Raw genomic sequence first — 24734 nt, 5'->3', positions numbered from 1 at the left:
GGGATAAAGATCGAATCTCTACTCGTGGTCCGAGCTACCCAAAAAGGAAAAAAACGGAAAGAGAAGAGGATAGGATCTAATAACCTAAAACTAATAACGTCTATTTTAGGAAAACAGGTACACCAGATCGCAGGGTTAGAATAACCTAAGTTACTCCTGTTCCCTCACTTGAAGTCCCATTGGTGGAACTTTACTCGATAGACTTAACTTAAGGGAAAGATTCGACTCATTTGATTTCGTCGATAATGACCTAAAAAATTTATATCAACAGGACTTCCTCAATTCTATATCTTTAGGCGGTCTGGCTCCACATAAGCTGACTCTGAAATTGGGGGCTCCAATAATTCTCCTCCGGAACATCGATCTTGTTAATGGTTTATGCAATGGAACGAGGCTAATTTGTCGTGGTTTTTACAAAAATGTAATCTTTGCTGAGATTTTGACAGTAACTCATGCCGGTGAACCAGCTTTTCTTCATCGTATTCCAATGAAGCCGTCACAGGATCTCAATTTGGGTTTTGATTTCACAAGAAAACAATTCCCAATTCGATTGGGTTTCGCTTTGACAATTCACAAATCACAGGGACAAACAATTCCTCATATAGGAATTTATCTACCTGATCAAGTCTTTGATCATGGCCAACTTTATGTAGCTCTGTCACGGGGAGTATCCAGAAAAAACACTAAGATCTTGATTAAAAATGGAGTTCTAACTGGCTATACTGGAACATACACGAAGAATATTGTGTACAAAAGTGTTCTCCTCTCCTCTAATAGATAATAGAAATCGCAGGTATATATCTCACCCTTTTTATCATGTACCTCAACATCTCATCATCAATACCTTATCTTATATGTGTTCATCATGTGTTATTTCTGCAGGTGTACTACTGCAATAGCATTTACTTTTGAGACTTTACCATGTCCGTATCCCTACAAGCAGGTGAATATATTCTTCGGGCTTTAACAATTTCATGACTATGTACCATGTAACTACTGTAGCTTTGCCATGTTGTTATTTGGGATTGCAGAAAATATTAAAAACTAACTATGTGCTATGAGCATATGCAATTTATTTTACTTCTATAAGAAATTTAATTTCTAAAGATTAGTGAATGAAAATTGCATTTGGTTATGAACTATACTGACGGTGATATTTACGTACTGATTAAATGTTTATCATCTTATGTTTGCAGACTGTTAAACTTCACAACAGATGCTTGCTTCCGTTTCTGCTAACTACTCTGAATTTTGGATGGCTAATGTGGACCTTTCCTCTATGAGGGCATAAGCACAGTTGCCTACCATACATAGAACTTTAGAAGAACATTACAATGAATATTCAGCCATGTCTTTTGTTCTTTTGCATCTGCACATGTATATGGTATTTAGTATCTTCTTATGACTTATTTATCAACTACTGAGTTTGTACTCCGTCTCAATAGCTTTAGTATATAGCGTTTGTACTCTGTCTCAATTCCCTTAACTGATCTTTATGTGTACCATACATATAAACTTGTTCCACACGATAAATTTTACGCTCATCGAGTGTGCCCACTACAAAAAAACAGTCAATAAACGATTGCCGTTGTCTGTCATTTTAAAACAAAAACGTGTGTTTTCATCTGTTTAAGTTGTTAGGGCCGTAATAAAAAGTGCTGTAGTTTTTGAGAAACGACGGCCCGGGTCACTTGTTAATCCAATTAAAAAACAACGTCTTTTAACACTTATTTTTTTTACGACGTCCATTGACACTTGTTTCTTGTAAGTTTGGACCCGTAATGTATCTAAACAACATCCCATGGCCATTGTTTATGAATAACCATATATCCAGGTTATATATGCAGGTTTTTTGGTTGCTTATTGTAGTACCCTTTACGCTATACCTGATAGTCATTTTTCTAACACAACTTAAATGGAACACAAGTATTGAACAAAAAACCAAATATTTTCATTTAATACTTAAACTTTAACCAAAGTCAATCCCAAGTAACAATTTTGTACAAACAAGTTACATAGAACCAATTTTTTTTTTTTTTTTAAAATTACACGAGTAAAACACCAAAGTTTTGAATCTCATCCACTATGTTCCAATACACATTTTGCAGTGCCCCCTCACAATCACCAAGCAGTCTTCCAAAATGCTAGAACATAGAACTCTATGACCAACTCTTCGCAACTCACATGATATAGAGATGGACGCAAGGGAACCACTTGTCGCCTAGACAATGAATGCGTAAAAACAACACACATGAATCTAAGAGTGAGCACAAAATCTTAAACACTTAATTGAAACAAGATTGCACGCATTGTTCCAGTCAAATCTAGCAGTTTAAGCTACACGTGTCCAAACTCAACAACTATAAAACTATAGAACTCCCATTAGTTAGAAATTATAGAGAATTGCTAGCGTCCTGCCCCTTTAAAGGGGTAGGACCGTCCTAACTCTAAAAAAGACGAAACATAATGACCAGGTACTTGTAAAATTTTCTGAAGTTCTAAAACTAATCAACTCAAAGTCTCTTCACTTCCTCTCTTCTCTCAAGCACCACCACCACCAGTCCATCACCACTAATGTATCCACCACCAACATCCTATGGCCATCTTGTTTTTTTCTTTCACTTCTTTCTTGGTATTTCCTTATTCATCTTTTTTATTTGATTTTTTTTCTCTTATTTCCCTCTTAAGTCTCAACCCCTCTTCTCACTCTCCACACCCCCACCACTATTTACCAAATTTTGAAATTGAAAGAAGATGGGAATGTCATAGTAGTTTAATTGCTCCAACCCTTCTTCTCACTATCCACAGCCCCACCACTACTTACCAAATTCCGAAATTAAAAGAAGATGGGAGCCTCATAGTAGTTAATTGTTCTAAACTTAATAAAGGGGGTTTCTTTAGATTTACTCTTACTATGCTTTATTTTTGGATTTAAGACTCACTTGAAAATATATAGAGTTTTTTACTTTTGAATATAGAATATATTGACTCTTGTTTTGGATGATTTTTATCTCAAATTGGTAGGTATCTTATTTTGATGTCATGCTTATATGTTCTCCCTATAATTTCAAATGAATAATGTTGTATGGATTAAAAACAAAAAAAAAAAAAAAAAAAAATTGTTTGGTCGGAAACTCGGAATCCGGCGGCTGGAGCAGTGGCTAGCTGGGGCTGGTTCGGACTTGGGTTAGGTTATTGTTTGCAAATGTCTTTTTTTTTCTAATAAATAAAGTGGAACCTTTTAAATAGGTGAGCAAGTAGTATTCTTTTGTCTGTAATGGGTTAGGATGGTCCTACCCCTTTAGAGGGCAGGACGCTAGCAATTCTCGAAATTATATCATGTCTTTACAACTTTGTACAATTCCTCTAATCAACTGTAGTGTACTATAAAACAGTAGAGTACTATAAAGCAGTAGAGTAATGAACTAGAATAAGATAAACTGACAAAGACTGCAAAAGCCACTCCAAACCATATATATACCATGCTATTTGTAGCACATTGTGTTAATGGCAACGCACAGTTTCTACTGTGGATGACATCTCAATTCAATGCTTGAACTGGCGAGTTGGTCAGGAGTGGCATACTTAGTTTACTTACAGACATCATATATATTACTGAACACCTTCGAAGTAAATGACAACAAGTTGGACAATAACTAGCTGGTCACGATTTAGCAAGAAATTGGGAGACCCACCACATGAGTGCCGGGTGAGTTCTTAGTTCTGTATAATTTATTTAAACAAGACAATTGTACTTAAAGACACATCATATACCACAATATTCATAATCTACATGGAGTAGAAGAATCAATTTAATGATTTATAACTAAAAAGTTAGGTATAGAAAGCGAAAAATATGTGTATATATAGTTGGTATAACTGGATAATAGTTGGTATAGAATGATTTAAAGATTTTCTAAATTTTGATACGCATAATCAATCCCAACAAAATTACATAGTGATCCGACTCAATACTCAATGCAGGAGGTCAAACTATCCACCTACAAACTCTCAACCCCAAAAATAGTACTCTTAGACATATTAAGAATGACAGAGAGACAATACCTAGCCCGAATCTCAGCTTCAATATAGGTCCTTACATTGTTCTCAGGAACTCCAAGTGCTTTCCTGAGCGTCTACATGGCAAAAGAAGAAATTTTGCATCAGCACCCTTATTGTGATCTTCCAATCTAGTCTTAAGTACCAAAACTACTGCTTCAGCAGCCTCAAGTAAAGCTTATAACGTGACCAAAGCAAACTAACAGTAGAATTAGGTAATCTGTCTTCGAAAGTAATTGTCAAGAGGAGAAGCAAAGTAATAAACCTGCGCTCGATGAGGGAAAAATCTGAAGAAAGGCTTTAGAATTTTCTCAAGTAATTCTCCTCGATCTATCAAAAGTAGCTTTCAGTCTCAATCCCCAAATGGCTTTACCCCCCTCGCTGCTTGACAAGATATTCAAAACCAGGAATAAAAAGATATGCTTAGAAAATCACTAAGAACAAAATTAACTTACAGAGAAACTCAAAGAGTAGCCATCCAATTTGGTCAAAGCTGAGAAAACACCTTCTCTTTCAGTTAGACATTTCTGCTTCCATACTAGGAGCTCATTCTCAATTGCGGTACATTCCTCTAGCTTCCAACCAGAAAGTCCCAACTGGCAATTTCTGGTATGGTATGCTTGTTCTGTATAGTATGCTTGATTTCTTGCTGGACAATGCAACAGATTCAGTACTTAATACAAGACAACAAAATTTAATCACTGCACCAAAGCAATTCAAGATATATATAACCTTATGTATATTGTAATAGTACTCTTAGGTATTTTCTTCATACTAGGGGCTGAAATCTATAATGCTTGTCATTTATCTTAGATGCTTAAATCTAGTTGTGTCTACTGAACTTCATAGTGAGAAGGTCTAAAGTAAATTAATATGGATAGAATGTCATTCAATAACATGTCAAAGTGAATTAACAGAGTACAAAAACCAAAGACCCGTGTATCTTAGATTGCCATCCTCAAAAGCCCAGCCCATCCATATTTGGTCAAAAGTAAATTAATATAGGACGTCACCGTTATAGGTTTAACAAAAGCATATTTGGTCATTAACAACCAATGCTTCTTCACTCCTACATAGTGGAGAAAATGACGCTAAAAGAGTATAACATACTTTTCTGAAGTGCCATTCATCTTAGTTATCATGAACTAGCAAGTCATGCTTCAAAATCTTTGGATCCATTGCACCATTATTAAGGAGAGAGGGAAACTGATTGGTGTTAAAAAGGTCAACAAACTTACTGATTGGCTCATTATCCTTTGAAGAGACAACCAACAGACCTGTAAATCAATTAAAACTATGAGTTACATAAAGGCCACACTAACTCTCATATCAACAAAAAAAATCAATAGAGCCTCAAGGAGAACTAACCAACCATAAGTCAAAAACTACAGTATCAGTTACAGTAGTCAAACAAGAAAAAAAAAAAATTGACTAAAAGTTCCAAAGCTTACTCGCCACAGGATGGTCAAAAGCTTCGTGCTCTAAAAAAGATGAGGCATGTATGAGCTCTTTATTGAAGACTTGAAACCATGAAGACTGAGATTCAGATTAAGCTGCTGCACAAAAAACCTATAAATAAAAGTTTGTACCATAATTCACTAGTCAAACATAGCTGCAAATTATAGGATCCAGGCAGAGCACCATACTAAAACTGAGATAAATGGGTACTCCAATGCTGGATCGCAAGATAGTCCTTTTCCTCTTATATTGTGTAGTATTTTAAAATCATTCGTTTAAAAATTGGAAAAAAGTCCATGCACAAGCTGCCCTATTAAAAGAATGATATTGTGCCCACTCTTACAAGGTGGGATTTTCTTTATAAAGATCAACATTACTGTAGGCACAAGGTCTGACATGAAGCGGAAAAGGTGCCTAGCCCAAGAGGGATGATGGTTTTGCTAGGTAATTTGGTCCCATAATGGTCAGGGAGCATTCAAGATCCTGGGCAATATTAACAGCTTGTGCCAGTAAGAATATCCAAGTCCATTCCAGAAAACCCCACACCCTACCGAGAATAACCAAGTAGCCCCAGCACCAACCTTGCACTTCTATGTACTCATTGCTCCAGTATGGAATGTCAGATATTTTAATTCACGAATATAAATTTAATCTTGAATAACAATCATCTGAAGGAACATCAATTTAATATTATCAGGAGGAACATGAAGTAACCATATAGTCAAATTATTCACAAGCTAACATCCGTGCAAATGACAAACACAAACGAACCAAAAGACGAAAAAGAACAGCATAAATTTTAACAGACCAAACCAAGAGGGAGACGATACCTTTAACGCCTCAAAGAAGTTCTTGTATCTGCCAAGGAAATCAAAATCGAATTAACAAACTATCAACTAACTATGGGAGAGTCCAATATAATCAACAACAAATAATCAATTTGAATTGAAGGAATTGACACCTGATCCACGACTGGAGTCTTGGTCCCCAAAACCCTCTTCGCTAGGTTCTTCGTTGTCCCCATCTCGACTGCCTAGTCTTCATATTATTAAAAAACAACAACTGTCAAGGTCTTCTTCACACCCACCAAGAGATCAGTAACTCTTTGATGCTGGCGGGTTCGAACCTCAGACCTCTGAGGTCATCACCCAAAGATTTTACCGACTTTGCTAGTCGACACCTGCTCACCCACCAACTAAATGTCTTGAATATTTGTATTTACCATACTACATATAAATAAAATGAATCAGTGCAATATAAGACTTAACATATCTGAAGAAGATGATGGGGCAGCAAACCCTTAAGCAAAATGTTTTAGAAGGCTTGTTTTTATTAAAATACCTTTGAGAGTTGGGCGGGGTATTTCAACAAGTGCCATTAACTCGTTTTTGGGTGTCGTAAATTAGTCAAATTGGTGTAGTGAAAATGCTAGTACATATATATTTTTTCCAGTTTGAGAGATAAAGAGTGGACTACCAATGGACTCAGCCTGAGAGTTACTCTCTGTTGATCCAATTCCCGAAACGTCCAAAGCTAACATCAGGATTCAGGAGAATTATATAGGACGGAAGTATTATTGACTCTTGACATGGTAATGTCAACCTTAAGACCCTCCGTCCAAATTTGTCAACAAGCACACGAATACGCTAACAGTCTGGCAACATAATATAACTGGACTATTAGGCCTACCTGTCGCTGTCGGGCAACACTGCGAGAATCTATCCTGAATGACGCAAGCAATAAAGTCATCCGCTCGGACGAAAAGTCATCCAACACATATCACTTGAAGCAATAAAGCTTCCAAAGGCTTCTTCTCCTCAATACGCACGTGAGGCAACAAATATCTAAATTTGAAATCCAATCCTAATCCGTGTATAAAGAGTGTCTATCACAGCTGGCTGCCACGTACACCTTCCTATATATTACACACTTCTCTCTCTCTCTTCCCACCAAATTCCTCACTCGAACTCTTCACTTCACCACCAACAAAAAAAAAATGCAGAGAGCTCCAAAGAGAACAAAAAGAACAACCCAACTTGAAACACAAACCCAATCTCTTCGTCAAACTCAAGACCAAGAATATCAAGCAATAGTCAACGCTCTTAAACAAGTCATATGTGGCACAACCCACAACATTGATCATGATTACCATCTATCTTCAACCTTTGAGATCGCCGCCACATCTTCTGCTTCTCCCGTTCCTCCCACATGTGAGTCTTGCAAAATTAATGGATGCTTAGGTTGTAATTTTTTCGAAGGCGAGAAACTGAAGATGCCAAAAAAGAAGAAGAATTATAGAGGAGTAAGAATGAGGCCTTGGGGAAAATGGGCAGCTGAAATAAGAGACCCAAGAAGAGCAATTCGTGTTTGGCTAGGTACGTTTGAAACTGCTGAAGATGCTGCCCGTGCTTATGATAAAGCTGCTATTGAGTTTCGTGGTGCTCGCGCGAAACTCAATTTTCCTTTTCCTGATCCTATTATTGAAAACTCACAAACAGATACTCAAAAGAATAAAAAGAAAGAGGCCGAGCAAGAACTAATAATACCACATTTTGACAGTGGGACATTTGGAAGTAATGCACAAGTGAGTAACGAGTTTTTTGGACTTGATGATGAGATTCAGAGTTGGCTTTTAATGGATGATGTGGTACCACTACCTTGTGCAAGTACAAGTGGAGCAACTTCAACTGTTGACTCTTCTGTGTGGGGTTCTTTTCCACCTTACTAATTATATATGCAGGCATTATATATAGGAATATAAAATTTAATTGTACTTATTTTTTACCAATTACTAAACTATACAAATCTTTTGTCTTTTAAGTATTTTGTATTTCTTAGTTAAATCCAAACCTAGTGCAGATACACCTTAAGACAGATTTTCTCCCTCACGGTGCTTGAAGGTTGATGGTAAACTGTCTCCCAATAAAATAGAACGGATTTCCTTCTATAGAAAGCTAGTACTTCAATTCTATAAGAATCAGCGAATACAATATAGTATTGACTAAGAACAGGGGGAGAAGAGAAATATTAGAACTCTGTGTGATATGGTGTATCTTTCTCTCCAAATTCATCAATTATTTATTGGTGTCTCTTCGAAACAACACAGTGACTCTTGGGAAAAAGTAAACAACTCTTTGAAAAGTCACATGTTTTGAAAGGACACACCATTTCAGCATAAAACATTGTTTCGAACCAATGCCTATTTCGAAAGGTCACACCTTTTCGGCATGATGCACTGTTTCGAACCAGTGTACATTTCGAAAGGTCACATCTTTTCGGCATAATTCACTGTTTCGAACCAGTGCACCATTTCGAAAAGATTTTTCTCATTTTACGTATTGTTTCAAGAGAAACCCATTTCGTCTCAATGTAGGATAACTTGGGAGACAAATTACTAATTCATATCTCAATGGATTTGTACAAATCCATTTTTCTAACAATCCCCCAGGTTGTCATTTGGCGGCGGTTAAAGTGGAGTAGAATTATGTGCAGAAAATTTAGTATGTTGGTCTTTTTGTATGTGGGCATATGGGTCCAATAAGAATTTATCAAATGTCCACATAAACTAACTATAACTAAACTAGAGTTTTGGCTTTAATAGGAAACTAAATATATCCCTGCTATCCTACTGGGTTTTAGGATATAGGAGGGGAAAAAGGAAAAAAAATAATTAGGAAAAAATAAAACAACAAAGATTTCTTTGTGTGTGATTCTAATAGCTTTGAATGCTAAAATTCATACCATTTTCAAACTTCATTAGTTCGTCAAAAGTGAGAATTACTCTTGAATAGAATCATCAAATTGGTTGTTTGGAGATTTATTTTTATTTTAAGCCATTTAAATTACTTATAGTCTTTTGAAATTTAATTTCTACCAAAAAAAAAAAATAGATGGAAGAAAAATAGAGGTATTAGAATAATTAAATTACCTTAATTGAGTAAGTTTTGATTGGCAATTATAATTGCTATTTTTTCACTAGCCTTTCCTAAATTATAGGAATCAGATAACTAAATCTCCTATACTCTACTTAGCCTTGATTAGAATCTTGTAACACATGGCAATATCTCATTTGACCCACACGCCCACATACAAAAAGGCCACAAAGGCCACACGGTAAATTTTACGCTCATCGAGCATGCCCAAACACTACAAAAAAACAGTCAATAAACGACTGCCGTTGTCTATCGTTTTAAAACAAAAACACGTGCTTTTATCCGTTGTAAGGGCCGTAATAAAAAGGGCTGTAGTTTTTGAGAAACGACAGCCCAGGTCACTTGTTTATCCAATAAAAAAACGACGGCTTTTAACACTTATTTTTTTAACGATGTCCATTGACACTTGTTTCTTGTAAGTTTGGACCCATCTCGTAATGTATCTAAACAACATCCTATGGGCGTTGTTTATGAATAACCATATATCCAGGTTATATATGCAGGTTTTTTGGTTGCTTATTGTAGTACCCTTTACGCTATACCTGATAGTCATTTTTCTAACACAACTTAAATGGAACACAAGTACTGAACAAAAAACCAAATATTTTCATTTAATACTTAAACTTTAACCAAAGTCAATCCCAAGTAACAATTTTGTACAAACAAGTTACATAGAACAAAAAAAAAAAAATTTAAATTACACGAGTAAAACACCAAAGTTTTGAATCTCGTCCACTATGTTCCAATACACATTTTGCAGTGCCCCCTCACAATCACCAAGCAGTCTTCCAAAATGCTAGAACATAGAACTCTACGACCAACTCTTCGTAACTCACAGGATATAGAGATAGACGCAAGGGAACCACTTGTCGCCTAGACAATGAATGCGTAGTTGCCTACAACACACATGAATCTAAGAGTGAGCACAAAATCTTAAACACTTAATTGAAATAAGATTGCACGCATTGTTCCAGTCAAATCTAGCAGTTTAAGCTACACGTGTCCAAACTCAACAACTATAAAACTATAGAACTCCCATTAGTTAGAAATTATATCATGTCTTTACAACTTTGTACAATTCCTCTAATCAACTGTAGTGTACTATAAAACAGTAGAGTACTATAAAGCAGTAGAGTAATGAACTAGAATAAGATAAACTGACAAAGACTGCAAAAACCACTCCAAACCATATATATACCATGCTATTTGTAGCACATTGTGTTAATGGCAACGCACAGTTTCTACTGTGGATGACATCTCAGTTCAATGCTTGAACTGGCGAGTTGGTCAGGAGTGGCATACTTAGTTACAGACATCATATATATTACTAAACACGTTTGAAGTAAATGACAACAAGTTGGATAATAACTAGCTGGTCACGATTGAGCAAGAAATTGGGAGACCCACCACATGAGTGCCGGGTGAGTTCTTAGTTCTGTATAATTTATTTAAACAAGACAATTGTACTTAAAGACACATCATATACCACAATATTCATAATCTACATGGAGTAGAAGAATCAATTTAATGATTTATAACTAAAAAGTTAGGTATAGAAAGCGAAAAATATGTGCATATATAGTTGGTGTAACTGGATAATAGTTGGTATAGAATGATTTAAAGATTTTCTAAATTTTGATACGCATAATCAATCCCAACAAAATTACATAGTGATCCGACTCAATACTCAATGCAGGAGGTCAAACTATCCACCTACAAACTCTCAACCCCAAAAATAGTACTCTTAGACATATTAAGAATGACAGAGAGACAATACCTAGCCCAAATCTCAGCTTCAATATAGGTCCTTACATTGTTCTCAGGAACTCCAAGTGCTTTCCTGAGTGTCTACATGACAAAAGAATAAATTTTGCATCAGCACCCTTATTGTGATCTTCCAATCTAGTCTTAAGTACCAAAACTACTGCTTCAGGAGCCTCAAGTAAAGCTTATAACGTGAGAAAAGCAAACTAACAGTAGAATTAGGTAATCTGTCTTCGAAAGTAATTGTCAAGAGGAGAAGCAAAGTAATAGACCTGCGCTCGATGAGGGAAAAATCTGAAGAAAGGGTTTATAATTTTCTTAAGTAATTCTCCTCGATCTATCAAAAGTAGCTTTCAGTCTCAATCCCCAAATGGCTTTACCCCCCTCGCTGCTTGACAAGATATTCAAAACCAGGAATAAGAAGATATGCTTAGAAAATCACTAAGAACAAAATTAACTTACAGAGAAACTCAAAGAGTAGCCATCCAATTTGGTCAAAGCTGAGAAAACACCTTCTCTTTAAGTTAAACATTTCTGCTTCCATACTAGGAGCTCATTCTCAATTGCGGTACATTCCTCTAGCTTCCAACCAGAAAGTCCCAACTGGCGATTTCTGGTATAGTATGCTTGATTTCTTGCTGGACAATGCAACAGATTCAGTACTTAATACAAGACAACAAAATTTAATCACTGCACCAAAGCAATTCAATATATATATATAACCTTATGTATATTGTAATAGTACTCTTAGGTATTTTCTTCATACTAGGGGCTGAAATCTATAATGCTTGTCATTTATCTTAGATGCTTAAATCTAGTTGTGTCTACTGAACTTCATAGTGAGAAGGTCTAAAGTAAATTAATATGGATAGAATGTCATTCAATAACATGTCAAAGTGAATTAACAGAGTACAGAAACCAAAGACCCGTGTATCTTAGATTGCCATCCTCAAAAGCCCAGCCCATCCATACCCCAAAACCTGTTCGACCACCACAATAACAAACTCATAAAAAAAAAAAAGCACACAAACTTCGAAAAGTAGCCACTACCCCAAATCCCAATGCCCATAACCAACCAATAACAATAAACACGATACAACCCGAAACGAAAACGATACGTAATAAACGAAACAATCAATAAATAATATTATCGGATATATATATATATAAGGCTACCTTGACAGAATTGACAGCTTATCTTGACAGCTCGTCACATCCGTTTGATCACAACCCATCCAACGTCCAAGAACTATTCCTTATCAAACAAAAGAATTCGTGGGGGTATAATGGTCATTTTGATTTTCTATTCATAAAAAACAAAAAACCCAACAAAACACCCCGAGACTTCTTCTTCCTCTCTCTTCCTCACTCACTCTCTCTGAGAGAAACCCACGGTTTTCTTCTTCACAAAAGATCACCAAACTATTCAATTGGAGCCCATTATTTTTTTTTTCACAAAAAATCACTATACTATTTTTTTGGAATTAGCCATCTTTGTAAACCAAAGGTAAGTTAATCTTATTTTATCGTTCTTTTTGGTTTTTCCGATTTGTAAGAAGTTAATATTCTTTGCTTTGATATTGTCCTTTTGAACTTAAGTGCTTTCTTTTTTCGAATTAGAATTCTTAGTTGTTTGTTCTCGAAGAATTGCTCTATAGCCCCTTTTTTATACCATAATCGCTTTTTGCTAATTAGAATAGACGTTAAAATTGTCAATTTAATATATGGGAGTCATTAATATCTATTTTGCATCATTTGATATTTTCTCTGTTTTTTTTTGCTAGAAATGGAAGAAAATGTTAGAGCTTTGTTGGCACTTCTTCTTGTTGTCTTGATTCTCAAAGTAATGACGTTAATAAATTAGTTGCTCCACACCTAGGTATGAAATTTAATAGTGTTGATGAAGCAAAGACTTACTACTGAGAGAGTTTGGTAAACAGGGGATTTGAGATTAGTGTTCGGACTACTGGGATAAAAACAAACGGGTGTGGAATTGCCTTCTAGTTGTCTATTGGTTTGCTCCGCGAGGGGGGTCCATAACAAGAAAGAAGAAATTGAAGGTGTAGCTTCGAGAAGTACTTCGACTATTAGATGTGGTTGCCAAGCTAGAATGCGAAGTTACAAAAAAAGAAAACTTGAAGATATATATGATGTGAGTTTGGCTGAAAATCGCCATAGCCATGGTTTTAAATCACTCCATCAAAGAGACAATATATGAAAGGTAACAAAAATATGCCCGTCGCGCAAAGAGTTAATTTGACAGAGGTTTTTCATGACAACGGTATACCCGTAGGGAAAGTGGCGACGCGTTTTCCATGGGGATGAGATTGGGTTTGGAGAAAGCATTGTTGGAACCACCATTATGGTTTGACGAGAAAAATGCCTAAAGATAATGATGCAACAGCCGTGCTTCACTATTTTAGGCAGAAGAGTGTTGAAAATCCTCAGTTCTACTATGCCGTTCAATTAGATACAAAAGGTGTAGTAGTAAATTTCTTTTGGGTTGATGGAAGGTCCCGTGTCCAATATGAGTACTTTGGGGATGTCGTATCTTTTGATACAATATATAGAACTAATGTTTACGGTATGCCATTTGCCCCTTTTACTGGAGTCAACCACCACATCCAGTCCATTCAGTTTGGTTGTGCCTTGCTACTTGATGAGACAGAAGAGACATTTGTGTGGTTGTTTCAGACGTGGCTTGCAGCTATGGGTGGTCGTCCACCAACTTCAATACTTACTGACCAAGATTTAGCGATGACTGCAGCAGTTAGAAGAGTTTTCCCTACTATTCGACATCGATTTTGTCTTTGGCACATTATGCAGAAATTTTCAGAGAAGTTGTCATTTGTCTACCATAGGCTCGATGCTTTGTGTTCAGAGCTTACATATATTATTTGGAAGTCATATAGGATTGTTGATTTTGAAAGCAGGTGGTCTGCACTACTGTTGAAGTATAACTTGACTGAAAATACTTGGTTGATAGAAATATATAAAAACCGTACGTCTTGGGTTCCGTCTTATCACAATGACATTTTTTTTGCTGGTATGCATACGACTGGGCGAAGTGAATCAATGAATTCTCATTATGATCAATTCGTTAGTTCGACGACTACACTTATGGAATTTGTCCATGGTAATGAGAGGTCTTTGGAATCGATAGCCAGGAATGAAAGGGAATCTGATTACCGTACCGAGCATACTTCTCGCATTGTGGCTAAGGATGCTTTCCTCCTCAAGCATGCAGGTAAAGTTTATACCATTAGTGCTTTCAATAAATTCAAGAAACATTTAGAAAAGGCTAAGATGAAGTATAGAATTGTTGGAGAAGAGATAGACATACATGGAACAGGAATTTATACGGTGAAGACAAGAGACATTAAGCAAACTTCAATTTGGAAAGTGACTTTTAATAGAGGAACTTTGGAGGGTGAATGTGAATGTAAGAATTTTCAGTTCGAAGGATTACTTTGTGCTCACATTTTAAAGCTTTTTCAGCGTTATGACATCGAAGAGATTCCAGATCATTTTATTTTGAAACGGTGGACACAAAAGGCAAACACATACAGAGCGGTGTTTGATGGTGGACTAGTTGCCGGTCATGAAGACCATGAGCCATTAAGAGTTGCCCATTGTATCAAGGTTGCAACTCAATTGGCTTATGATGCATCAACTAGTGTTGAGACATATGCATATTTTATTCAGAAGATGAGTGAAATGTCTATTGGAGTTTCGGAGCTCAAGGAAACTATCAACAAAACGGATGCAATGAATAATGAAGCACCTCTAGTTGAAGAGCCTATAGTTGATACCTCACAGGTAATTTATTTAGTTTGTTTTTTCTTTTTTATCTTTGCAATGATAAAAATCCTATTAATTTTAACTCTTAAATCTTCTTTTCAGCTCTTGGTTTTAAATCCCAACATTTCTCAAACGAAGGGGAGGAAGAAGAAAATGGAGAGAATGAAAGGCCCCAGGGAGGAAGCCTTAGAGAATCCAGGAAGAATGTGTAAATCTTGTAATAAGATTGCTAAGCACGACTCAGAAATTGTCCGAAAAAAATAAAAAACAAGAGTGTGGAATGACATGCTTGTTGAGTGTGGAAGGACCGTTGGTTATGTTCTTACTGTCTTGTTTTTGTGGGTGTTTTTTCTAATTGTAAGAATTATAAAACTATCCAATTTTTTGGGAGCTTACACCAATGATTTCGGTTTTTTTTTTTATGTTGGATAATTGATACTAGAAAAATGGTATGAGGCAGCTGATCCTAGGTTGTAGAAAGTCCGAGTGATTCGATTGTTGTTCCTGATGGAGCAGCTTTGTCTGCATATCAGTATTTTGAGAATGTTAGGAATTTCTTTGTCTGCATATCAGTATTTTGATTGTGGGCTTTGTGACTATGAACAATTGGACTATGAACATTGATTGTTCATAGTCATGAGCTATGAACATTCTTTGTTCATAGTCCACAAATTGTTCATAGTCCACAAAGAACTCAAGTTCTCAGATCCAATTGGCATTCAAATACAACAATAATGAATGAACCCATATAAACAATAGCATAGCATTGAATTATTTTTTACATTGCTGATAACAAAGCTTTAAGTTTAACAGTACACAATCGCGATTCAGATGAATTATCACAGGTTCCATCCTACAAAAAAGAAAACCTATCAAACTGAGAATCCCGATGTCAATAGCAAATTCTGGATTCAATGCAATCGCCACTTGAGTATAGCATCAAACAAGTAGTCACAACCTCTTCTACTGTGGTCGGATTCATTAAAACAAGATGCTACAAAAGACGTAACCATCTAACAAGCAAGACCTCACTTCTTCGTGCGAAGCTTCAACCGGAAGGCTTAAATTGGGAACTATATCATTCAACCATTCCACCAACTCCGCCACTTGCTTGGTCAGAAACAGTGAAGTTTAATAATGATCTAAAATGTGCCTACGAAGTTTAAAACAAAGACAATGTGCTTTACCTCCAACTACATAACCAATCAGGGGAAGGGGTGACCATTCTCACTTATGGAAAACATGATAAGATCTTTGATATAAAGGCGTGATCTCAAACTTCCAAAGCGAAACCCAATGGCCTTATTTTATTAGTACATAAGTGATCTACATTCAAAAAAAAAAAAAAAGCTTTAAAAATCAAATGCACAAACAAGTGGAATGAAATTCGGCTGAGTGAAAAGATCCCACATACCTTTGCAACTTGAACTAATGTGAACAACATATAAACAATGGAATCAATCCTCCTCCTCCTCCAAACCCTTTAAGCTACTTCAGAATACGCTTTGTCGCGAAACGAGCAACTGTAAAGTCAATAGCAGAAGATAAAAAATGTATATATTAACAACCCCAAAGCTGAAATCCTTGATAAAATTTGATCTTTTGATAACCCCAAATCTCTACAGTTCCGGCATTGTTCTAAAAACCGAAATTTCTCAATAAAAATTTTTAAAAATTTCTCAAAAATTTGAATTGTTTGAATTTTAAATTGACTATCCAGTTTTTTGGGAGCTTACAGTGTGGAAGGACCGTCATTTTAAACATGCCTCCACAAACACGAGGAGGATTAAGCACCCAAACCCGAAAAAGAAAATGTAACGAAGTGCCACCAATTCCCATTGTTTATGAACCCAATGAAGAAATCGCAAAATCAACAATGAACACTTAATGTTCATACTCTTATTAGATTATGAACATTCAGTGTTCATAGTTGATGCAATACAGTTTGCCAATGATGTCAATGAAGTTGGCATATGATGTGTATGTCAATGAAGTTGACATACGTCAATGAACTGGAAAAGCGGGTAACAAAGTCGGAAAGACATGGACGTGCCCATATTTGATTGGAAATGTCAAAATAAGCATAACCCACAGCTTTGTTGTGGGCACCACCCTCTCGGTCCCTAAATCCATCATTTATGCCTTTAAAATCATGTTTTTGCCGTTTTAGGAAAGTTTTGTTTTTGCTATATCTTTTGATAGGAGATTCCGTTTTCGATTTGGTCAATTGGGTTAATTCTATTTTGATTAGTAGTTTCTTAATATATGGTTATCCCAAAACTTTTCATTTTTGGAAAATTTTGAGTTTTGTGGAAATTAGGGTATTTTGCCTATATAAAGGCTGGTAGTTTGTATTAAAGTTTCAGTTTTGGTTTTGAGTTAATCATATTAAGAGTTACCACAATTGGACTATGAACAGTGATATTAAAAGTTAATCATATTATGGGCTATGAACATTCTTTGTCCATATCACAATTGGACTATGAACAGTGATTGTTCATAGTTCGGTAGCTATGAACACTCATTGTCCATAGCTATGAGCATAGCTATGAACAATGAGTGTTCATAGTCCATATTGTACGTACTATGAACAATCATTGTTCATAGTCCAATTGTAGTATGCACAAAGAATATTCATAGCTCATGACTATGAACATTGATTGTTTATAATAACGTGCAATATGGACTATGAACACTCACCGCTCATAGTTCAATTAATGATATGAACAAAAAATGTTCATAGCTCATGACCGTGGTATGAACAAAGAATGGTTAATTTGAGATACCCCTTGTTTTGCGGTGAGAGGAGTGATTTTTCCCCGATAATAATATCATCTTTATTTTTTGTTTTGGTAAACGATTGAGATTAGATCATCTAATTTATTTTAGATCGGATCGAGATTAGATCTAACCATTTTGGTAGTCTTCCACACGTGCAATGACTTATACATTGTCGTTATATAAACTTTCTACGTTATATAGTGTTGTACCACGGCTTATATAGTGAGGTATGAATATTGATTGTTCATACCCCAAATATGTATGAACAATGAATGTTCATATGAACAATGAGTGTTCATAGCTCATATTGGGTATGAAACATGATTGTTCATACCCCAAATCTGAGAGGGTACAATGGTCATTTGACTTTCTATTCACAAAAAAAAAAAAAATAGATCCACAAAAAATCCACGACCCCATTCTTCTTCCTCCTAATGAAGCCATCTCTCATAAAATTTCATAGTTGGGTATTGATTTGCATTATAATTCTTCAATTTGGAGATGGGTTTAATTTACCTTGGAGTTATCCTCATAAATATGAAGTGGGTGATCGGTTATCTGTTGAAGTGAATTCTTTGACTTCCATTGAATCATTGATAAAGAAATACCTTATATAGTTATGACACCTTTTTTTTATGTAAACCATTGGAAGGAATTAAAGATATGGATGGTTGAGTTGAGAATCTTGGTGAGTTTTTGTATCTCTTTGATTCTATTGTTGAGCAGGAGGTAATCAATTTTCAAATGAGTTCTTCAAACTTGATTGAGTTGGGTTTCAAGGATTCAACTTTAATTATATTTTTCTTTTGATTCTTAAGATTTGATTGTGGGTTAACCAGTTCCATTGAGTTTCCAGGCAGAGTTTTCATGAAAAAACGTGGTAGTGGGTTTCTCTGAAAACTTAGTGGTGGGTGTCCCTGTAGTGAGGAGAGAGAAAGAGGATGAGGAAGAAGAAAGAGGCGTCAGTTTTTATCCAATTTTCTAATCTAATTTGTGAAAGAAAAATAAAATGACTATTGTACCCTCTCATATTTGCTTTGTGAAATTAGTGCAAGATCTGGACGTTGGATCGGGTATAATCGAATGGACGTGATGAGTTTAAGATGGCTGCATTTTAAGTCATTTATATAGCTGTCAAATTAAATATAAATATATATATATATATATATATTCCGATAATATTATTTAGGACGTCACCGTTATAGGTTTAACAAAAGCATATTTGGTCATTAACAACCAATGCTTCTTCACTCCTACATAGTGGAGAAAATGACGCTAAAAGAGTATAACATACTTTTCTGAAGTGCTATTCATCTTAGTTATCATGAACTAGCAAGTCATGCTTCAAGATATTTGGATCCATTGCACCATTATTAAGGAGAGAGGGAAACTGATTGGTGTTAAAAAGGTCAACAAACTTATTGATTGGCTCATTATCCTTTGAAGACACAACCAACAGACCTGTAAATCAATTAAAACTATGAGTTACATAAAGGCCACACTAACTCTCATATCAACAAAAAAAATCAATAGAGCCTCAAGGAGAACTAACCAACCATAAGTTAAAAACTACAGTATCAGTTACAGTAGTCAAACAAGAAAAAAAAAAATATAATTGACTAAAAGTTCCAAAGCTTACTCGCCACAGGATGGTCAAAAGCTTCATGCTCTAAAAAAGATGAGGCATGTATGAGCTCTTTATTGAAGACTTGAAACCATGAAGACTGAGATTCAGATTAAGCTGCTGCACAAAAAACCTATAAATAAAAGTTTGTACCATAATTCACTAGTCAATCATAGCTGCAAATTATAGGATCCAGGCAGAGCACCATACTAAAACTGAGATAAATGGGCACTCCAATGCTGGATCGCAAGATAGTCCTTTTCCTCTTATATTGTGTAGTATTTTAAAATCATTCGTTTAAAAATTGGAAAAAAGTCCATGCACAAGCTGCCCTATTAAAAGAATGATATTGTGCCCACTCTTACAAGGTGGGATTTTCTTTATAGAGATCAACATTACTGTAGGCACAAGGTCTGACATGAAGCGGAAAAGGTGCCTAGCCCAAGAGGGATGATGGTTTTGCTAGGTAATTTGGTCCCATAATGGTCAGGGAGCATTCAAGATCCTGGGCAATATTAACAGCTTGTGCCAGTAAGAATATCCAAGTCCATTCCAGAAAACCCCACACCCTACCGAGAATAACCAAGTAGCCCCAGCACCAACCTTGCACTTCTATGTACTCATTGCTCCAGTATGGAATGTCAGATATTTTAATTCACGAATATAAATTTAATTTTGAATAACAATCATCTGAAGGAACATCAATTTAATATTATCAGGAGGAACATGAAGTAACCATATATTCAAATTATTCACAAGCTAACATCCGTGTAGATGACAAACACAAACGAACCAAAAGACGAAAAAGAACAGCATAAATTTTAACAGACCAAACCAAGAGGGAGACGATACCTTTAACGCCTCAAAGATGTTCTTGTATCTGCCAATGAAATCAAAATCGAATTAACAAACTATCAACTAACTATGGGAGAGTCCAATATAATCAACAACAAATAATCAATTTGAATTGAAGGAATTGACACCTGATCCACGATTGGAGTCTTGGTCCCCAAAACCCTCTTCGCTAGGTTCTTCGTTGTCCCCATCTCAACTGCCTAGTCCTCATATTATTAAAAAACAACAACTGTCAAGGTCTTCTTCACACCCACCAACTAAATGTCTTGAATATTTGTATTTACTATACTACATATAAATAAAATGATTCAGTGCAAGATAAGACTTAACATATCTGAAGAAGATGATGGTACATTCAAGAGTAGAAAAACAGACGAAATTCAAGAGTATATATAACATCAATTCCATTACCTAAGTCTTGAGTAACCCTACACAAAAAAATCCCCAAATTGAGTAACAATAATAAGTGGTGGAAAGGAACGAAAAGGGAGAGCTTGGGACGACCTCTGAATTTGAAAAGGAATAGTGGTCATTCTCATTGAGAGGCATGAACTTGAAGATTTTTTTTTCCATGGTGAGCCGTGTTCCTTATGTGGGAGTGTGAAGATGAGAGGAGTGCCATTAACTCGTTTTTGGGTGTCGTAAATTAGCCAAATTGGTGTAGTGAAAATGCTAGTGTATATATATTTTTTCCAGTTTGAGAGATAAAGAGTGGACTACCAATGGACTGAGCCTGAGAGTTACTCTCTGTTGATCCAATTCCCGAAACTTCCAAAGCTAACATCAGGATTCAGGAGAATTATATAGGACGGAAGTATTATTGACTCTTGACATGGTAAAGTCAACCTTAAGATCCTCCGTCCAAATTTGTCAACAAGCACACGAATACGCTGACAGTCTGGCAACATAATATAAGTGGACTATTAGGGCCTACCTGTCGGGCAACACTGCGAGAATCTATCCTGAATGACGCAAGCAATAAAGTCATCCGCTCGGACGAAAAGTCATCCAGCACATATCACTTGAAGCAATAAAGCTTCCAAAGGCTTCTTCTCCTTCTCAATACGCACGTGAGGCAACAAAGATCCAAATTTAAGTGGACTATTAGGGCCTACCTGTGGGACAACACTGCGAGAATCTACCCTGAATAAAGTCATTCTCTCGGACGAAATGTCTTTGTCTTTTCTCCAGCACATATCACTTGAAGCAATAAAGCTTTCAAAGGCTTCTTCTCCTCAATACGCACGTGAGGCAACAGAGATCCAAATTTGAAATCCAATCCTAATCCGTGTATAAAGAGTGTCTATCACAGCTGGCTGCCACGTACACCTTCCTATATATTACACACTTCTCTCTCTCTCTTCCCACCAAATTCTTCACTCGAACTCTTCACTTCACCACCAACAAAAAAAAAAATGCAGAGAGCTCCAAAGAGAACAAAAAGAACAACCCAAGTTGAAACACAAACCCAATCTCTTCGTCAAACTCAAGACCAAGAATATCAAGCAATAGTCAACGCTCTTAAACAAGTCATATGTGGCACAACCCACAACATTGATCATGATTACCATCTATCTTCAACCTTTGAGATCGCCGCCACATCTTCTGCTTCTCCCGTTCCTCCCACATGTGAGTCTTGCAAAATTAATGGATGCTTAGGTTGTAATTTTTTCGAAGGCGAGAAACTGAAGATGCCAAAAAAGAAGAAGAATTATAGAGGAGTAAGAATGAGGCCTTGGGGAAAATGGGCAGCTGAAATAAGAGACCCAAGAAGAGCAACTCGTGTTTGGCTAGGTACGTTTGAAACTGCTGAAGATGCTGCCCGTGCTTATGATAAAGCTGCTATTGAGTTTCGTGGTGCTCGCGCGAAACTCAATTTTCCTTTTCCTGATCCTATTATTGAAAACTCACAAACAGATACTCAAAAGAATAAAAAGAAAGAGGCCGAGCAAGAACTAATAATACCACATTTTGACAGTGGGACATTTGGAACTAATGCACAAGTGAGTAACGAGTTTTTTGGACTTGATGATGAGATTCAGAGTTGGCTTTTAATGGATGATGTGGTACCACTACCTTGTGCAAGTACAAGTGGAGCAACTTCAACTGTTGACTCTTCTGTGTGGGGTTCTTTTCCACCTTACTAAGTATGGCATGATATATTTTTTCGTTTGGAGAAGTGCTTGGGATGAAATTTTTGTCAATTCCCGCTTCTCTTCCTAGTTACAGAAAAAATTTGTTATTTTTTTTATTTTGATTATAATTTTTGAGAATTTGATACGGATGAAAAAGATGAACAGTATTTACTTTTATATATCCATTGATCAAAATGTACTATTCTTTTATTTATTAATGGAATATTTTATGTTTCTTTTTTTAAATTTGCAAAACTGCCAAGGCCATTTCAGCTGTAGTAGCTCAACTCTTATATAATGCTACTTGATAATTCCACGTGCGGATTAAGACCCTCTAAAGAATTATTTAGAATACTTTTGGCCCTTTATTTTTTTCCCCGTTTCTCACGTGCGCTTTTGCTAATAAAAGACGTTGTGAAACCTTTTGAATTTTGTTTGTGTTCAAGGTTTAGTCAGCTGTCGGTGTTTGACGGCTTCCTCGTGAATTCCTCGGAGTGGAGAGTATGACGCTGTCTTCATCTTTCAAAACGCGCTTGTTTTGTTTGACTTTGAACTAGGGTAGGGAATTAGGTTGGGTTGGACTCAAACCCGAATAGTCCGGATTCATGTTGATTTTCATATCCGTTTTTTAATGCAGGTTAGGTTTGGGTTTAGATTCGGGTCTGTTGAGTTTGGATACAAGATTTGGAATTTTTTTAAATTGTTAGTGTTATCCGAACGGGTCTATCGGGTTTGTTCGGGTTGAATATTTCGATTTGGTTCGAATTTGTTTTCGGACAATCGGACATAGTAACACTATTCAGGTTCGGGTTTGACCATATCCAACCCGAACCCAACTCGTTCCTTACCCTAATCCTAATGTGAACCGTGGAAGTGTGGATAAGACAATTGTGAAACTTGTATCTGGCTCTAGCAAATGGGGACTCATGACCCTATCCATTATAAGCCCCCGGTAAACAAACAAACCCATCACAAGCCTCCAAACTAATACCAATCATTTAACTCACACTCTAAATCAATAAACCAAACTTCATTTCAGAGCAAAACAAGCCTAAACCCTAATTTATTTATCTTTATTTTTACTATATAGAAAAATGTGGGGTCTAATGAACATGAAAATTAAAGTCACGTTTCGTGTTTGTCACCCTCGTCTTTTCGCTCTCTATTGTGCGTGTGTGTTGGGGGCAAAATCGTCAATTCACAAGGATAGAACAAAAACCCAACTCTCTCTCCTCGCCTGAGCCTAAAAAAAACCCTCATCTTCTAGATTAAGGCTTACACAATATTGTTCTAGTCCTGATTTGCATAGAAGATCGATATGAAGCTTCATTATCTGAAAACCAAAAAAAAAAAAAAAAAGAAATTTTTTTGGCCATCACGGGATCCACGTCGCTCCACTTCTGGTCTCTTTCCTTCAGATTTGTCCCGTCCTCAACAGGTGGTCAAGTTGCTTGGAGGTGCGGTCAACATTGATTCATACTTTGTCATAGGTCTTACTCGCAAGTGTGTTGAAAAGATTATGAATTTAATGAACCGTTTAGCTATTTTGGAATATCCACAGTGTGAGTTAGCACTCTTATGAGCTTGTGTTAGGCTCTACAAGGTGGTTTTTGCGATTCGTATAGTAATTGTCCGCCAGCTCTTTTCAGAAAGCCAACTAAGAATTTTGATTGGCATCTCCGCAGTGTTCTCTAGGGTATTGTGGTTTATGATGGTTCTGGCTTCAGTGATTTATAGTGGTGTTTATCGACACTCCCATTACGTCTTGATAGGTTAGGTATTTATTGTGCCACTGATGTCTCTACTTTTGCTTTTGTGGTTTTCCGTTGTCAGACTTTTGAGATTCAAAACCATATTCTTAGGAGTTGTGGCACAATGTTTTTGGATGAGATTCTTGATGTTGCTAGTAGTGCATTGAGTCTCTGTCTAACCGATTTTGACCTCAACTCTCTGGCTGTGAATGCTACTGTCACCTCAAAACCACAAAAAGTTTTGGCAGAAGCGTTTTACGATAAGATTGGTGCTAGTCTTGAGAGTGACTTTAAGTTATCTACTCGTTAAAAAATAGTCATTGGATGTTTTCAGTCAGAACACACAAAAGATTTTCTACTTGCTATTCTGATGGAAGGACTTGGGTATGTAGCGTATGTCGCTGGTGGAGTATCATTCTATTCTCCGGTACTGTCTCATGATTCATTTGTACTCTGATGGTGGTCTATGCCCTATTTGCAAAAAGAGTAGATTGGATGCTTTCGAGGACCATGCAGCACATTGTAGACATTTTCCAGGTTTCAAATACCGACATGATCATGTCAGAGACATTTT

At 36.3% G+C, this 24734-nt stretch overlaps 1 protein-coding gene and 3 long non-coding RNA genes across 26 annotated transcripts; 2 read left to right on the top strand and 2 right to left on the bottom strand.

Annotated features, from left to right (window-relative positions):
• Positions 1-258: 258 nt before the first annotated feature.
• On the top strand, positions 259-1381 carry LOC147519591 (uncharacterized). Its single transcript, XR_015214262.1, has 3 exons — positions 259-793; positions 883-943; positions 1197-1381. It is a non-coding gene; the product is annotated as an uncharacterized LOC147519591 (long non-coding RNA).
• A 1953-nt stretch (positions 1382-3334) lies between these two features.
• LOC147519588 (uncharacterized) lies at positions 3335-22824 on the bottom strand. 19 transcript variants are annotated; one of them, XR_015212284.1, is made up of 7 exons: positions 20403-22824; positions 6348-6375; positions 5511-5612; positions 5170-5336; positions 4515-4708; positions 4325-4440; positions 3335-4136 (listed from the first exon to the last, which is right to left on the bottom strand). It is a non-coding gene; the product is annotated as an uncharacterized LOC147519588 (long non-coding RNA). The 19 variants fall into 19 exon arrangements; XR_015212281.1 differs by having other exon boundaries at positions 4565-4708; XR_015212287.1 differs by having other exon boundaries at positions 4325-4708; positions 20403-20562; positions 20686-22824.
• On the top strand, positions 7463-8340 carry LOC147519590 (ethylene-responsive transcription factor ERF109-like). Its single transcript, XM_086591163.1, has one exon. The coding sequence runs from the start codon at positions 7514-7516 to the stop codon at positions 8243-8245; it is 732 nt and encodes a 243-aa protein (XP_086447289.1). The 5' UTR covers positions 7463-7513; the 3' UTR covers positions 8246-8340.
• LOC147519589 (uncharacterized) lies at positions 10036-12324 on the bottom strand. 5 transcript variants are annotated; one of them, XR_015214260.1, is made up of 5 exons: positions 11937-12324; positions 11676-11851; positions 11486-11601; positions 11227-11297; positions 10036-10345 (listed from the first exon to the last, which is right to left on the bottom strand). It is a non-coding gene; the product is annotated as an uncharacterized LOC147519589 (long non-coding RNA). The 5 variants fall into 5 exon arrangements; XR_015214259.1 differs by having other exon boundaries at positions 11726-11851; XR_015214261.1 differs by having other exon boundaries at positions 11726-11851; positions 12140-12324.
• Positions 22825-24734: the final 1910 nt, after the last annotated feature.

This window comes from Coptis chinensis, chromosome 2 (assembly GCF_015680905.1).
Source record: "Coptis chinensis isolate HL-2020 chromosome 2, ASM1568090v1, whole genome shotgun sequence".
Taxonomy (NCBI): Eukaryota; Viridiplantae; Streptophyta; class Magnoliopsida; order Ranunculales; family Ranunculaceae; genus Coptis; species Coptis chinensis.
Note: the sequence above shows the minus strand (reverse complement) of the source record. Positions and strands in the feature narration are given on the sequence as shown.